This window comes from Gallus gallus, chromosome 6, assembly GCF_016699485.2.
Source record: "Gallus gallus isolate bGalGal1 chromosome 6, bGalGal1.mat.broiler.GRCg7b, whole genome shotgun sequence".
Classification (NCBI taxonomy): Eukaryota; Metazoa; Chordata; class Aves; order Galliformes; family Phasianidae; genus Gallus; species Gallus gallus.
Genome location: NC_052537.1, coordinates 34,788,238 through 34,806,618, shown reverse-complemented (window position 1 = coordinate 34,806,618; position 18,381 = coordinate 34,788,238). Strand labels below are relative to the sequence as shown.

The 18,381-nt window shown below is 41.7% G+C and overlaps 1 protein-coding gene across 6 annotated transcripts in view; it reads right to left on the bottom strand.

Annotated features, from left to right (window-relative positions):
• MGMT (O-6-methylguanine-DNA methyltransferase) overlaps window positions 1–18,381 on the bottom strand; it is a 141,791-nt gene that overhangs the window by 109,189 nt on the left and 14,221 nt on the right. For all 6 annotated transcript variants that reach the window (XM_025152041.3, XM_025152042.3, XM_046943093.1 and 3 more), the window contains exon 3: window positions 12,636–12,775. In XM_025152041.3, coding sequence (XP_025007809.1) covers window positions 12,636–12,775 — 140 coding nt within the window. The remainder of the gene's footprint in view (window positions 1–12,635; window positions 12,776–18,381) is intronic.

Here is an 18,381-nt window from a genome sequence, read left to right as displayed (position 1 = left end):
GGAGACCACGCACAAAGAAAAGAAAGCAGCCAAACAAGCTGATGAATCTCAGGTAGCAATAGCCAAGTGTCATGGTAAAAAGCAGAACAGCAGCAGGAAGATCCTGAAGCACTACTATTCAAAAGCCTCTTTGGCAACACACAGCAACGGTAGGATGCACATCACAGGCAAAGCCGTTGATTTGCATCCATGATGCTGGGGCTATTGTCCTGCCCTCAGTACCCACCAGCAGATAAAGAGAAATGTATAGCATTTATCACAAGGGATAACCTTGCAATGCAAAAACTCCTTAAGAGGCTTAGAAAGAGTGCCGCTCTATTCAAGACATAACACTGCCCACCTCTACACGGACTGAATGCTGCCATCTTCATTACAGTGTTGGGAATGTAAATGAGGACACTGAGTGCTGGATTACTTAGCAAGAACACCACAAACTTTATTTTAAATGATGACACAATATTTAGAGAAATATGACTATTTTCAAAACATAACTCATTGCCAGTTGGAAAGTTTACTCCAGATGGGAAGTCAGTACTTAACAGGACCCAAATTATAAGTGCTAGATGAATGAAAAAGATGCATCCCAATTAATGCACACAGATGTCTCTCGTAGTGTCCAAAACAAAGCAGACCTTTCAATTTGGCAAATGCTAGCCTGACAGAGCCTGTAGTTGAGTGAGTGAAAGTTAACTTGACCATAAGTTATCCCAATTACTATGGATTTCTGATAACAAAATGATAGACCTGAAAGAGAAGTACTGAGTGAAGACAGATGTAATGTGAACTGAGACAAAGCAAAAATTTAACACACAGAAGAGTCACAATTGCTAGTGTACGTTTCATTATTTCAGCAAGGTCGTTGCTTAATAAATTAGTAAATATATGCTCATTCACATTCTTTTATTGAAATATTTAGTAGAACTAAGAATTAAGATGATACCCATGCTAAAAGCTTGCCATAATAATCAAGCAATGTAATTCCAAAATACCTTTAGCAACCCAAATGCTGAAAACCTGAAGCAGCCCTCCCCTGCCTCTTGGCAACACAGAATCCCACAACCATAACAGCAGCATTTTTACCCTACATGCTGGTCTACAAGGGACAGTGTAGAGAACACCATATCTGCCTTCAGAAGACAACGTTTCACTTTACATAGTGAAGCAAACACATCCAAAGAGTCAGGATTCCAGATCCACATCACAGGGAAGATTAAAAGCCTGACTCACTGAAGATGTGAACATGTATCAGCCCTATGAGCAGGTAGAAAGCGTTATCAAGAAGGTGTATTTGTGGTACTGTTTGTTCTCCTTTGGCTTCATTATACCAAGGGTTGTTTTGGACTCTTTGGCGCCTCTTTGCTTTATCATCAATTCAGGCAAAATATCCTTTGTTCCTTTTCAAGTTACCTGCATGCACTAGAAGTCATGCATACCACGACCATAATTTTGGTCCTGTATTCTTTTGTTGCCTGCATTTGTTATTGCTATAAGTTCTACAAAAAGGAACTAAAAAAAAGTATTTCCCAGAACAGACAGGAAACGAGACATGCTATCCCAACTCTGAGGATATCCTCTGTTCCACACTAAGGCATAAATCTTAAAACCCAGAGGATATCTGAATAAATGAAGAGCATCTGGACAAGCTCAGAGTCACAAGCAATATTACCCAGCACACAGAGAACTCCTGACCTGCAGGAGTTGATAGGTGATCCCGACCACAACCAGCAGCAATCGCAGCTAGTGCTGCAGCCAAGTAAAATGGGGATCTGCTTTAGCAGAGGAGTGAGAGCTGAAAACTTCCAAAAACTTCAAGTAAAAAAGCCTACAAAACCATGCAACAAATAGAAGCCCACAGAAGATAAACACATGCCTTGTGTCATTGTACCTGCCACCATCAGCAGATGAAAATCAGACCATTTCCAAGAATTCAATCACAATTGAGAGAATTAGTGCAGGCTGTGTAGGGCAGAGGGAAAGGGTATGACACGGAGATCAGGCCAGTACAGACTTTTGAATACATAGGTAGAAGACATTTTCTATATTCAAGTGTTCATGTCAGTGTTTAAAATTAGAACAAACTATTTTCAGAGGTGAAGAACATTCATGAGCTGTGAAAAACGACTAATTTCAAATTATTGAGGTAGTACATTTCCAATTACCTTAATACTAGCTGATTTATGTTTATGACCAACTGTTCCATACTGTGGTTATACATGAAGAACTCTTCCCAAGCCTTCACAGTGAACCCAAGGAGTCTCAAAAAGTAAGGCAGAAGTGTTCCCCATCCTCCTTCTCCCTAACCAGGCTGCCAGGGGCACCTGGCCATCACAAGAAGTTTTCCATAAAGCTCTATTCTGATCAGTATGGTTGTAGTTTCTCCTTCAATCTGCTACAGTACCATGCACCATAGGAGCTCTACATCTAATACTACAATTATCAACAACTTGATCTATTTCCATAATGTTTTTTAAATTAATAATATCTGATGGCCACACACACTCCCACAGGAATGGCTTTTGTGCTACCATGGACTGACCCACCTGTGAAACCAACAACCATACTTTTCAGGAGACTCCTCAACTATGACAAAGCACTGACTTTGCTTTTAAGAAAGTTCAGAAATCTCTCATTGAAACACAAAGGACAGTCGAAGTACTTATCTCACCAAAGCAGACCTTCAAGTCTTCATATGAGCAACTCCAGTGCCATAAGATCGGGGCAAGGCAAAAATAAACAGCTTACCATTATGTGTTAATGTAGATGTAAGGAGCATTCCAGCGTCACAACACAAAGCACCACTTTACCTTTGGGGAATGGTCTGTACAGCAGCTAAACCATGGTCCCAACCTGCACCTTTGCACTGCATGGGACTAAAGTACAAAACCTGAAAAATAAGCTAATTTCCCAGACTCTGTAGTAAAAAAAAAATCCTAAACAGCTGAAAGGGAGGCAATTTTCTTATGTGGTTCTCATATAGGATAAGAAATACATTTAGTTGTCCAGGAACACCATATAGTGAATTTGGTAAAAATCTTGCCTTTTGAAATGGATTCCTTCCAGCTCTGGAAAGGTTCACCATTTGTGCCTCTAAAAGTAAGTGCCAGATGCCCTTCTAATCCATGAGAGCCAAGCTGAAACCAAGCCAGGTTTGCCCAGCATCACCAGGATAAGATGTGTGCGTGTGCACTAAATCAGTAGTGCTGCTACACACATCTGCACCATAGTGCCCAGCAAACAAACAAATACAAACAAAAAGAGCACAGAATCAGAATGAAGCACTGACAGAAGCAGGATGGCTACTGCACAGACACTGTGTTAATCACTGCAGTCAGAACACAAGCAGAACCTAGCTGTGCAATTACAAAAGTGAGGCTGGACACATCAATAAAGATGATGGGAAACAAACAAAAACAAACACTTGATAAGGTACAAACTCATTTTAAAGTCTCCTCACTGCTTTACTACTTCTTGCCCTGAACTTGTGCGAGCAGAATTGTCCCCTAAATAGTCCATATTTATTGTTTATGACCTAATAGGGATGGTATGAAGTTTAGAAGCAATCACAAAAAGCTTCCATCACCAACAAGCACTGATTCTAATGAGCAAAGAGACATCTGTGAGCATGTATCACTTCTCAGAATCCCAGCATGGTTGGGTGGGAAGGGACCCCCAGCCACAGCACTGCCACCCTCAAGCCATGGGAGGTACCACCAGGGATGGACACCACAGGTGTGGGCAGCAGTGCCAGGGCTGCACCACTCTCTGGGTACAGGATTTCCTCCTGCACACTGAACCACCTTCACATACTTCTAAGTCCAATAGGAATCTCTTTTGACCGAATAAGGCCTTCTGAGCCCAGGCTGCTGCTCCATGCCACCTGCACCAGAGCTCCATGGCACCTACACCAGGGCTAAGGCACTTCTTATCTGAGTGTTTGAATTCTGATGCAGAATGAGATGTGATATGGAAACCAGTATTAAATGTTTAATAGGATCAGCAATTCACAATTAAAGTGTCTTTTTCTGGATAACCTTTTCCACTGCATGATCTTAGTGAGAAGATAATACGAGATGCTGCTTTTGAATAAGTTATACATTTGCCTTGCTTTAGCTGAACATAACAATGCTCCCATTATTAATATTTTTACTTTGCAGAATGGCACTAGCCTTCCAAAGAAAAAGTCCTTGACCAAAATATCAGAGGATATTAAACTGAGAAGTGATCTACTGATGCAAATCATTAAATCTATTTGCATTTGCTTACTGAACCCTAACACAGAAATTAAACTACATAGTGTAGGAAAAAGAGCTGGTTTTGCATGGTTAAAAGGAGACATCTTGGAAGATCCAAGCTCTATGTCATTAATTTTCCTTCTTCCCCTCATTAACAAGTAAAATGTTTTCACTGCTTGAAAAGTTTTAATAAATAGGAAAAAGCAGGGCAGCTGACATAAGTTTTTAATGTAATATACAGGAGCTTTTAATATTTTTACATATATTAATGCAAAAGCTAAAAATAAATGTTAAAAGGTTACATTTGTGAAGAAAGAAAAATGGCATTTACAGCTACAGGATAAGAATTTAGAACTTAACCCTTCCTTTCCTAGTGTGGCTCTCTGAACATCATTTGCCATTTAACTGCAAAGGTGAGCCCACTGCAGAAGTGGGCTGCAAGAAGGGTTCCTGTTACACAGGCATTCATGCTTACACCCCACTATTTCCAAAACAGCTCTGGCATTACAGCATCCTCAGCAGTATCTGTTTCTCTATCTAGATATTTTTGGAGGGCTAGAGGAGCCTGGGAAGAAAAAGCAGGATGCAGACTCGCTATATTTAGGAATACCCACTAATTCTGATCTATATTAGAAACATAATCCATACCATTATACCATTTTTCCCATCCTTATAGCAAGCATTTGCAATGGAAAAATGCTCCACTGCGTTTAATCTATGTCTGGCACCAAAGTCGAAAGGTTCCCCGCACGTTCTGAGTTAGGAAGGAGTTAGTAAATTTACATCAGGCCTAATATCTGCAGATAGGATGGGGCAGAGTGTCAGGAAAAGATTTCCTTTCTAAGAAATGTCTTGAAGACACGAGGCTGCATAGACAGATTCTCACACTCCTCTGGTGAAATTATTTTCCATAACCACTCCAGCTCTATATCTTCTGCACTGGAAATAAACCCATCATATTCGCGGTATTTTCAAGTGGGTGTCTGCACAAGTTATATGATCTAATACAGTTGTTGTTATTTTTGCCATTTTAAAATATCATCGTTGTAAAACGTGATCTCTGGGTTATAACATTTCCTGCTCCAGACTCCTGGCCAGCCCTCCAGCTTTACACACACACACACACAGGGTGAGCAGCAGAGCTTCTCCTGATACAGATCTGCTAACATTTTGATGCAGCACTATGTTAGCACTACAGATCTTAAAACACCAGATTATCAGCATGCATAATTGCACAGTAGAAATGTCGTTTCATTGTAACATGGAGCTAAAGGCTGCTCCAGCTGCACTTATGGGGGAAACAACACAAGTAAGATTTGCAAGGAACATTTCTTCAATCTGAATCTTGTAATACCATCTTTGACAGATGAATAGAAACACAGCAGTGCTGCCAGGAAAAAATAATACATCTAAAGTGTGGCACTGATCACAGTGGAGTTGCTCAAGTTTCACTTCAGTTTAAGTGATTTTTTTTTTTTAATTCTGCAAAATTGGCAATAAAAAGTCCCCCCCCAGCCCCCGATACAGCTTATCCTGTAAAGCACCTCAGCAATGATCCTCAACTGAGCTCCTGAGCTGTACCACCTGTAAGGCTTTGACAAACTCTAAACTTCTTAGGTGGTTTCAGACCTTATTTTAAGTTCTTGAAACACCATTTCCAATGAGAAGTTGCCTTACCTTGATGCAGCGTAAACAATCCACAGCATCTCCACAAGAAACTGTAGAAAAAACCTAGCCCAGTTTATTTTTAATAAAAGGAAGACTATGCTATATAATAACTCTTCCTGCCACGTCCATTGAATCTGCTGAAATCAAGATTGATGCCTAGATATTTGTAGACACTTCTTCTAGAGAAAGTAATATTCCTTTCTTTCCCCCCCTCTTTCTTCTTCCCCCCTTTAAATACACCACCTTCTGGTATTGCACAGTAATCTGAAGAAAGTAACAAGCACCTTCTTCCTATTACCTAGAAATACAACATGCAGATGCTTAAGCCAAGTAGCAGAAAACTCCGTGAGACCAGTGACAGCTCAGTGCCATGAGTTACAGAATACTCAGAAATAAAAGCATAGGAAACAGAAAGATGTGCATTGCAAGACTGACCTTCCCTTTTCGGTGACCACTGTAGACAGACTCACAAAATGCGCTTTCAATTTACACATCAATATACGCATACATCAACATTATCAGGAGGGAGAAGGGTTAAAATGCAAGAGAAAAGCAGACTGAAGAGCACACCAACACAGAGCAAGGGTGCGCTGCTGTGCTGACTCACACACTGGGCATTCCCCTCACTCCCAAGGGAACTAAGCACCCAAAAACCTTGATCTCGCCTACCACGTTTGACAGCGTTGGTTTGGCTTTCCAAACTACAGTGCTCAAGAGTGACAAAATACACACAGGAACCCTTGAGGCCCTCAGATTATAGCTACACCTGTAGTCAGTTATTCTGAAAACAACCTTGTTTCCACCAGCTTTACAACTAATGTGTCAAACTGCACGTTGACCCGACAGCACGCTGTCCTGCCTGCATTTATTTGGAAGCCCTCTTTGGCATAAACCAAACACTGCTCTGCTAGCTGCAAGCTTAGCTACTGCAGGCTCCCCAGAAGCACAAACAAGCTGATTTGGAGGAAAAAAAAAAGCTTCCTCGGCACTTCATCTGCTCCCACCAGATAGCAAGGGGAAGGTGACTTTCTAGGAGAAGGCACAAGAAAAGCAGCTCTAAAAGAAGTAACGTGGATTCCATCAGAAAGAGGCATGGCTGGAGGACTGTCAGTCCCTTGGCCTTTCAGTAACACCGCATGATACTCAGATCAGAATGGCCCAATGGAAAGATAAGCAGCAAGGCCCGCTCCAGAAGGTCAATGCTCTTCCAGTCACCAAGCAGCACTCTGAAGCTCCTGAGAACAAAGCACCAATGAAGCAGAACACGTAGAGCAGTCCAAGCCTCCCACTCAGCCCAACCAAAGGACTTACTACATTCAGACTCTCATCGACTGCAGGCTGTATCTCAAGCCTAATCTGTTTATATTAACGCCTACAAAAGATCCATCTAATGAACCATTTTCCAGTCACTGTAAACAGTAATTAAATACATTAAACTATAAAAAAGCAAAGTGCCATGCAAAGCATACTTTGATCATTGATAAATGCCATCAGCTTGGATGATTATGGTATTTACAATGGTAAGTGCTCTGTTTTAGCTGGCAGGAAAGCAATGCAGCTGGATGCATCCACAGTCAGTGTTCTAACATCTGCCCTTATGGGAGCAGGACTACAACCTTACAGAGGACAAACACCACAATAGTACTTGCTGTTGAGAAAGCCAAAAATAATTATGATTTTCCAGGAATTGGAGTGATGTTGAGGTTGTTCATGTTTGTTTTTTTCTAATGTTATTACTCACAAGGTCTAAAAACCGTGTGTGGATCACAGGAGGAACCCATGTGGGCAGTGGTCTTGGCCTTCTGATCTAACGAGCAAAATAGCTTTATGTGAACAAGAATGGCTGCAAACACAGCCATCAATAGCGTAAAAGGAGCCCAGTGGTTTCATCCACATACATGAAAACTTTCCTGAAGAAATGACCTGGAGGATATAGAGGAGATACAACCACTGCCTTAAGCTACAGAGAGGTATAGTAGACCTTTCTGCCCTTGCTTTACATTGAGAAATTCTCATAAAGCCATTAATTAATCCTTTTTCCTTTATCTCCCAATTGTTTACTTCATCTCACTACAATTACAAAACCTCCACCATCACACAACAATTTTAAGGAAGAACAGAATGGAGAACAATTGCAACTCTTTCATGTTATTGCCAGTAACCCTCTGCTCAGTTACATCACTTCACTTCAGGTGTCCATGGTACAACAGCAACCTATTCAGAACAGCTGTGTGTGTAGTTGCAGACCCACCTCCTTCAGCTGGATTTGAGCACAACCCTAAGAGCTACAGTAACTTTCTTAGCTTTGGTTCGTGCTTGTTGGAAAAACTGGAGTGGCAGTCTCCCAAATGCCTCCCACTTGTGGCATCAAAGTGAGATATCACTCACAGTAAATTTTACAGTATGAGGAATGAAACAGTTAGCAAAGTTGACATTTAAACCATCATCACTGGCTATGATTAAATACCTCGGAGATGAGCGGAGTGGTTCACACCTCCCCAAGTTATTGTTCTAGGCTCTTATCAGACTCCCATACACCGCTGCATTAGCTGCATTTTGACACACTTGAGATTTTCTTTGAATCTGTAATGGCTGGAAACCCGTTCAGACAGAATCTGGAGAGTTTCTGATACTGTTAATCTGGCAGAGAGACAGAAACATGGGCTAACTTTCTGAACTGCAGATTCACCCCTGAAAGGTCCAGGCAGATTAATAATACAAGCATGGCCAAATGGGCTCCTTCTTCCTCTCTCTCTCTGATCACTGTCAGTACGATGCGAGGAAATGAAACACTACCAAGAAATAAATGGCAAATAACCTGCAAGAAGCATGGAGGGCAGACAATGCTTCCCAAAGAATCTCTACTCTGAAGATAGCACGAAGCCCAGGGTATCTGTGCAACACTGAGAAATGCACACTTGGACCACCAAAGCCACATTAATGTCAGCCAACCTGCCCAACCTCAGCTCCAAGAAAGGCGTGCAGAATGAGAGCAGCTCCTTGCAGTGCTGGCACAGCAGCTGACCCAGTGAGCAGTGCCACGCAATGAGTGCCCAGCAGCAGGGAGCCCTGCAGCCACCTCCACCTAGAAGATGGGACTCCTGAAAGAACTCCTATTATTGCAACACAGTGAGAACTGTTCCCTGCTTGGCTAAGTCAAAATCCCCATCTTTCCAGAGTCTGTTCTGCTTCACATACTTAGCACAGGGAAATACCAGTGTACTCTGTTACTGCTAACAGAAGGCATATGTGTGATACCCTGAGCACAGAGCTGACAGTGCACCCCTCCAGCTCAGCAATGAGAGACTGCAGAACAGCCATCCCAGAGTGGAACACTGTGGGAGAGATGAGGGAGCAAAGGAAACCTGTCCTGGACTGCAGAAGGCACTCGGGGCACAGTAAGGGAGGAAGGAGAAGAGCAACAAGGTTTCTGATGGCAGGAGCAGACAGACACAGTGTTTCAGGCAGCAAGCACTGAGCATCAGTTCTGCTCAAAGGTAACATTTGTATACAGCCAGAGGAAAAAATACAGTGGTTGATACAGTATTAAAAGCATATATACAAGATATCTACGTGCTTTAGCCTGCATTGGGCAAATCAGAATTCTCACAGATATATTTAGCTGAAATCAATCTTTTTCGTAAGAAACATTTTTTTTCCCCTTTTCTCTATATGTAAAGCTCAACTAAAAACCCGTCCTCCCCAAACAGAGCTCACTGTGCTGTTACGTGTGCTGACTCCTAAACCCCGCCAGTTTCACGAGGAGCAGAATAACCTCAGGTTATTACAATTAGTTTCATCTCATTAATAGATCAATTTCTTTCAAGCGCACTGAAAACTGAATTTTTACTTTGTTGCTTCTCCTTTTAGTCTACATTATAGCCTGTGTTCTTAAGTTTTAAGGAGAGCCATCAGAGAACAGGTTGTAATCTCAGGTGATTAATTGCGTAGCATTTTACAAGCTGTAAAACAGAGCGAGATCCCCGCACGGCGATGATGCCATTAAGCACTGCTATCCGATTTCCCCATCAGCAGCAGGGCTGTCTGACAGACTGCAACTCTGAAGTATTTATATATTTCAAAGGTTTACTTATTTTTGTTGTTAAAAAAACTCCAAGATCTATATTGATTGTTACATGCAATTCAACACGAGAAGTCCTGGGAGCCGTGGTGCTGAATACCAATATTTATTACCAGACTTGTGCTCATTATGGTTCTCTTTGACAGGGGTCCATTAAAATCAATTTTTATGTTTCTTATGGTTTTTTTTTCCCTACCCAATCTTCTTACCATAGTGTTTATTAGCCAGTTAGCAGAAACACTGGGTGCTGTTTTCTTTTTATTTTATTCTGTCAAAAATAATGAGGCCAGATTTAACAGCTATTCACTAGCGATGAGTAGAAGAGATTAAATGTTATACTTCAGCACAAACATTTACAGAGGGCTTTAAAATGTTTAGAACTTTATTGCTGGTTAAGACAAAAGGAAGTCCCACCTCCTGTCCACGTTTCAGATTTAAGTTCCTGAAGTAATGGTAAGGATATCCTGCTTGCTGTTAACTACTGGATCACTCTTTGGTAATGCTCCCTCTGCAATATAATAACCGTCACAGGCAAATCCCACAGCCTGATAGGTTAAGTGCTAACAAGATGCTCATAGAGCCTCATCACTGTTGGGAGGCCAGAAAACTACAGCAGCCAACCACAGAGAGGTTTGGTTGAACCACCACCAGACAGAAACACAAAGAATTAGGGAAACAATTAACATTCCCTGACTGCTGCCAAAAGAGCAAAATCAGCAGATCCCTCCCCTAGCCAACCCAGCTGTATGACATCAGCAAGCAGCAAACCCTGTCAGCAAGGAAAGCAGAAGCAAACCTTGTACAAGACAGCCTTGCTGTACAGCTAGGCTTGCTTAGGGACAGCTGCAATAATGCTTGCAAGCAGGAGCATCTTTCATTTGTGCAGGAATGAGTAAAGGAAGCAGTGGATGTTCTGGGCACACATGTATTTTCCTGGAAAAAAGTCTGTGTGCCTGAAAGTCCCAGTTTCTCTGTTCAGCCTTCCCACCAGCTCTAACATCACCACACTGTCCCTAAAAACACTGTTCAGAAGAAAGGACAGGGAAACATTAAAAGCCTCAGCATTAAAGGTAAGAGCCATAACAACAGACCTTTGCTCTCCACACCCAGCAGAACCACACATGCACCCAGCACAACACCTCCTCCCCAGTTACCTTTTTGGCCTTCACCAATCAATAGCCCTGAATTATGTTCATCCAATACTGCAGCTGTTCACTTGAAGCCTTTATCCGTTAATATCTGTAACTTTATGACTGCTTTTGTTTTCAAGCAATTTCCTTTATTTCTACCAACATATAAAACCACATTTCTTATAGTCACCATGTTTGAGCACATAGAGCTTCCTCTTGCTATCCTGCCACCTGCTCTGACACATTCTCCTCTCAAAGGTGAAGAGCCATCACTTGCTTTAGTTGTTCTTCAGCCAGAAGCTGTCCTGTAGCAAAGGCGAGCTTCAACTCTGTCCTAAATACCATTTTACTTCCATTCCTCATCAGCAGAAATCCAATACCGCAATCAGCATATGAAGGAAACTCAAGCACTGATTTCCATATCACTGTAGTTGGCAAAACTGTCAAATCCAGAGGCTTGAGGGTTTTAGAATTAGAGGAAAAAACATATTTCAGCCAGAATTCACATTATGCTTTGTATTTGTGATTAATGCTACGCACACTTAAACTACAAGGGTAATAAAATAGAAAAACAGGAAAAGGGGAAACGCTACAAATCAAAGGAAAAGTTATCAAGTGAAAAGCAGAGCAGGGAGGACAACGTGGAGAGAAGGAAATAAAACCTGTTTGAGTCCTATCAGAAAAAAAACACCGCAAAGGCTGCAGCTCATTACCAAAAGCACCAAGGCAAATGTTGCAGCTTCATCACCAGAAAACAGCTGAAGAAACAAGCCTTAGTAAGCTGTACTACTAACTTCAGTTTTGGCAGAGGCTTTGGCAAAGAACTTTGATATCTGCAACGTGTGACTTCGGCATAGCAAATCCACGCCAGAAAAGGAACATCCCTATGAAAGATTTCTGTGGTCCTTCTAAGAAGTCAGTTTTTCCCTCACAAACAAGGAAAAAAACACAGACAAAAAGAATCCAAACAGCACAATATTTCAGCAGACTGAAAAGCACGTCTGTTTAACCATAAAAGGTGCCAACACCTCCTCCACCAGTCTTGTATTTGAGGCATTACCTCCACCACCACAAATACCTGTGCTGTGAACTTCAGGAGACATCATAAATATGAAAAGCAAATCAGAGCTCTCTTTATCAGTTTCCATAACTAATCATTCAACCTTAGTTCTGCCTGCCTGGGCACACACATCTAGATTCAGGTGTGCAAAACAGACATTGAAGCATTACTCCTCAGTGACAGATTCACATGTATGTCCAAAATTAGGCAACAGGACGCATCTTCACAACATCCTTTAAGAACACTTGTCTCAGCTTGGTTTCTTAGCTAGTATTGAAGAGAAAGAAATGCATTTTGGAAGGGCCACTCCTTGATGGTGCTGGAGGCCGCTTTGCTCTCCCACTGAAAAGCACTATACTTTCAACATGGCTGGTGAAGACAAGCACACACAGCCTGCCTTCAGATCCTCTGGACAATCTGTTTACCGCTTGCTCAAACACAGGATCAATAGAACACAAACTTACCCATTTGGCAGCACACTCAGTCTGGGGAGTTTTATTTCGTGTACTCCTGTTTCACACCCAGATATCTCCAGTTTTCCCACAGGGCTGAGCAGAACCGCATGCTTCTCCTGGCACTGTGATGTTCCCTCTTTGGAAGTCATCTGTTCATAAAACCAAACAACTGTCATTGGGTATGTTTTCACCATCCAGTACTCATCTCAAGATATGCTGTGCAGTTTTCAAAACCAATTTGGAAAAGAAAAAGAACCATGGAAATAGAGTATTTCGAGTTTCTTTGACTACACCTTTAGCTAACTTAGAACTATCCATAATAAAAAGCCATCAACTCAATCAGTCCTTGAAAAACAAGAAAGTTAAGAGAGCAGTGACCTTCATAAAAGTCACAAGCAATGGAAGCTTTGTGGCTGGTTCAGCAGTAATGCCTGACATGAAGCGTTCTGATGCCGATATCAAAAGAATGATTATGACAACAGAGCACAGTCACTGGCTCCCAGCAGCAGCGTTATGCAAATAGCTGCTGAAACACAAACAGAACATGTCTGCTGGAAAAACATATGAAAAAAATCAATCATTCCTTAGTAAAAACAACAATTTTTATTCCCATTGTTACCAGCCTGGTTTTATGGTTACTGATAGAATACAGAGTTGAAAACACATCATGCATTTTTCAGTATTGTTCAAGACACCACCAAAAACACATCAAATTCATCGTGGCTTTACAGTCTGAATCAGGAGCTGCTCCAGTTGAGCTTGTAAGATCATTAAGAAAGGACAGAACATGCTCATTGCAGCCACCCAACACCAAACTCCATTGTCAGGATCACACCACAAGGGGAACATCGACCTGGTGGGGGCAGAAACCAGATAGGCTCCTCCAACCCAACCTTCCGCGAATCTAAGAACAATGCAAACAGACAAAAAGGGCCTCTACTCCAAAGAGAAACCAGAAGCTAAGAAGACCAGCAAGGTTTCTTGAGTTTTAACATCACTTTGACCATATGGCTAACCTGCAATTTGCTTTATACCTCCAGAGACAACAGCATAAGCTTATTTTCACCAGTATCTGCCCAAATGTACAGTCTGACCCAAAGCTCTGTGAAGTCTGCCCAATCTATGACCAAGTTGCCTTGTAAAGAAAAGAAAGGAGATTAGCAGTTCTTACTCCACATTCTGAACCTGTTCTTAAAGTAAAAGAAGCAGAACTCAGAAACTTGAAGTACTTCAAACATTTCCATTTTTTCCCAGGGACTGACTGGCAGCTCTCACACCAATTACGCTTACAAGACATTTGCTGACACTGCAGAGAAATCCACCTTTGGAACCAAGCTCTTCCTTGCTCCATCTCCTTACTCAAGGAGTGGAAACGGGTGAACTTTTGGGGAGCAGCACCTCACTGCAGAAGTATCAGTAAAAAGAAAAACCAACACACTAGTTCACATATTTGAAAAAAGCAGCATGCATTCTTCATTTTTATTTGTGTGACAGCCCTAAACTAGATGCACTGAACCTCATACTATGTATTCTGTGAATATAACAACTTAGTTATATGAGGACAGCTTTTTCATTATAACAAAACACAGGATGCAGCATGTAACAGAACACTATAAATAACCCTCTGCGTTAAAACCAACTTGAAGTAAGCTTTGTAGATGAAAACCTTGAGTAATCACTACTATGTTCAGCCTTGTTTATCAGATGCACCGGGCAGCAATATTAAAAGTTTTATTTTTATAAACCTGCACAAGAAATTCACATACATATGCAATTGGGTTGGGAGCTTCAAACATGAAGGTCACCGTACAAAAGTACAGAACAGTATCCTTTGTTCAGACATGAATTTACCTTTGCACTAACTTAAATATTCCAGAAGTAAGGATACACCACTGTAGGTAGTGCTGGTTTAAAATAAAGTGAAATTTTAATCAAGATTTAAGTCTGTTACAAGTCTGCAGATACAAAGAAGCAGACTTGAGATGCTACCAGCTGAAGTTAACCAATGGTTGGGCATCACTTAACTGCTGCCAGCTGGACGTGCAGCCTGCCCTACCTGCATGGCTCCGCTGAAGGCACAGCAGCCTTACTGAAGCTGTGAGAATCAGAAATCAGTGGCAACCTAGAGCAGAAAGGTAATAAACCCCAATAAAACCGCCTTCTGTCTTTCTCAGCTTCTTTATGTAAAGAAATCAACTGAGCCATTTTGACGTGGTAGCACCCGAACATCACCTCCATGGCAATACCTATGAATTTGTGTCCAAGTATCAGCATTTAAAGTTTATTAAGTAAAAAACAAAGGAAAACAACGGGACTTCTTGAGAATATTTCACTATGACCCCCAGAGCTGCTCAAATAAAGACGTAGGCACAGGGTAGCCAAGTTTGCATTCTTGAACTGCTAAATGCTCTAAATAAAACTGGAAGACCATTGTCAGCCAACAGAACTGAGTCCTTTTTGTCATTAATAACAGACGAGCATCAAAAGGTTTCCATAGTGGAAGATTTATCAGTGAGAACATTAGCATGATTTATGAGTTAATGCCCTGTATGGAGGAGCCTCATTTTCCAGGCGTGCTACCGTGACTGTGCAGCAGCGTGTGCCTCATTGGCCCTATGCTCCTCCAAAGGGTACAGCCCCTAAATTATGCTGAGCACCACGAGGAAACAGTGACATACCACTTAGACTGCTTTTCTAAGGTTCAGATGCTGAGGATTCGAAAGAGCAGCGAGTTTCATCTCCTAAACCAAGCGCCACAAACCTAGCAGCCAGCATTGGCTTGATGACTTGCACATAAAGATGTTCACCTCTTACACCTTCCACAGTAATTCTGCTTAACAGTCTCGTTGCAGCCAGGGTTTTCAGCACTAAAATATACCTTCAGTTTGATTAAACGCAGATTTAATTTGAATTTACATTAAGGGTCTTTCACATTACAGTAAATAATTCAAAATTACTTTTTGCATTTGACTGTTCCTGAAAACAAGGAATTCCACCATAACCCATGGTCTGGGATCCAGAATCCAACTCCTGTCCACAATGCAGAGCAGATGAAGAGGAGAAAACCCACAGAGCAATCCTGAGGGCCAACGTTCACAAAATCCATAACAAAGCACTTCCCTTCAGGAGCCAGAGTAGCATCTCTAACTGATACCCCCACTGCACTCTGCTTCATCAGGAAGTGCTGTATCCACCCTCCATTACCACCATCTGCATCAGTTTCAAAAGAATATTTCTATCAGGCTATAGCACTATAACATGATGGACAGCACAGCAATAATAGCAGGGTGGCAAAGTCCCAGGCTGCACCAAGTGATGATAAGACCAAATACAGCAGCTGTAGACACAGAAATAAAGGAAAAAAAAAAAGCTGCTTACCTTTAGAAGGCCTCAGGCAAACAAGGATTTCCAGCAGGATACCATCACCTCCACTGCCAACCCTTAAATGAGGTCTGGGAAGGGGTGGATCCTGGCTCCAGCCCTTCTAGTCACTCAGGTACATTGCATGCAGCTGAGCTCCCTGGGCTGGCCCTGCCTTCCCACCAGGTGCTCAATCACTGCTTCAGGCCATGACTTAGCATTTCTGCCTCAAAGGCTATAGCAAATGGCTGAACTTGAAGTCCTCATGATTTTTGTCTGTCCAGTATTTCTGATTATCAGGGCAAAACTATTCCTCAACTGCTAGACCCAAAGTAGTATGTCCTCACGTACACTGTAATTCTATTTGTTAATTCAACAGTAGGAAGGCACTAACTAGTGAGATATCACAGCTGCCTTCAAGACATAAACATGACTCTCAATCCTTTGGTTAGCTCAGGTGTTAACTGTTTAGCCAAAGTACCTGATAACAGAAATACAACCAACAGAGAGAAGCTGCATTAAAATTACTCCCTTATTTAACCTGCCATTTCCCAAACAAACAGTCCCACTTCTTCTACTGTTCCTCAAATTGCCACCCCTGCACCTATGAAAATTCTCTGGCCAGTTATATTCTGACCAGAATACAAACTATAATTCTCAAGCATCTCCATTGCTGTGACACAATATCAGCACCTTACCAAAACCAATTTGTTGAGTCTGAGAGGATGATCGATAGATGCCAGGAAAGTTGCTTCTTCATCCTAATTACAGGAAATAAATAGCAGTCCTGAACTCTTAAATGGGCCTTTATTTTCAGTACTGTAATGTTCTTGAAGCTGTTTTTTTTTTATTGATTCAAGTACTGAATTAAGATTCAGCAAAAGCTTGAAATATTGGATCAGAATTTGAGGGGTGTTCTTCACCAGCACCTGGGATGGTGTGCCACTATGTGACTTCAGCCCTGTTGCTACACTACAGTCACACATCCTGATCCAGTACATTTACATCCTTCTCATAACAAAATTGTTATTAAATCATATCAATGGTGTTTCTCAAGGCAAAAACAATCAGGGATCATCATCAGAAATGAGAACTGAGGGTGCATCCATTTTCACCATTACCACCACCCCAGCAATATGGGCACCAGAACAAGAAGGTAGGCTGGTTACCAACACCTCATCTGCTGTAAGTGTACGCAAGTGACGTGCCAGCCCTTCAACAAGGTCATCTGGTGGCTGCCAGTGCAGTCATATCCTCAGCTGAGATTCTGAAAGCTGCTGTTGCTACTCTATGCTGAGATGACTGACTGAGGAGAAAAAAAAAATCTAGCCATTAAGGTGTGTTGTGAAAATTGCAAGGACAATCCCATGACATTACAGCTTAGAAACACGATCCCTACTAGCCTTTTCAGAAGGGTTTTAATTGCACAAAGCTTCTGCTCCCACCCCCGGGCAGCAGAAGCCATCAGCAATGCAGAGCACAGCACCCATCTGGCATAGGCACATAGTGCTGGCCCACTCATGAGGTTTCCATTCAATTATAGCTCACCCCACATCTCCTTCATAGTCTAAAACTTCCTGTATTTGTTTGACTGGTTTCTGCCTGTTTATTTAAAAGGAAATAATCCATTGTATGTCAAGAATATGGGAAAAGTTATATTAATAGTAAAGGCAATGTGCTATTCTGCACATATACTTCAGCATGGACAGTAATTTTCCAACCCTATGCAGTCAGTCTTGAATGTCACTTCTCAAATGTAGCATTTTAAAGAAGAGAGAAACCTAAGCACTGAGGAGCAAAACTACACAGGATGCATGCAATGAACTCACGATCAGATTTCAAGTTTAAAAGCCAACTCTTACTAGTATCTGTAGCAAGTATCTATATTTTCACCACCCAAATGAGTAGCAGAATTTATGCAATTATTTTGCTTCCACTACATTTGATTTCTTTCAAAGAAAACCCAGACTTCTCTAACAGCTGTCTCTTTCTCTTGGAGAAGTCCAAAGACTTACAGCTAAACACGATGCCACAACACATACTAAGTCTGTATACCTTTGTCCTTGCTGCAACAGTAATTAATACCTACACATGAATAGGACTGCAATTCAGATAAGGTTTTTGTGTAAAAGCTGCACTGAATGCACATTCTGCATTAAAGAATGCACACATCTTGTGCCATGGAAAGTACGGCCAAATTGGCCATTTCCTGAGGTACAGCAGATCCCAGCCTTCCAGCAGAGTTTGGTTAGAAGCCTGCTCTGCAACTAGATGGCTGGAGAGCTATGGAGACTAACAGCACTGCTACCGTCGCCTGGTGGAGTAACACTTAAAGAGCAATCCCTCAACAGAAGGATTCACCAAGCTTGGACATACAGAAAAGAAATATCAGACA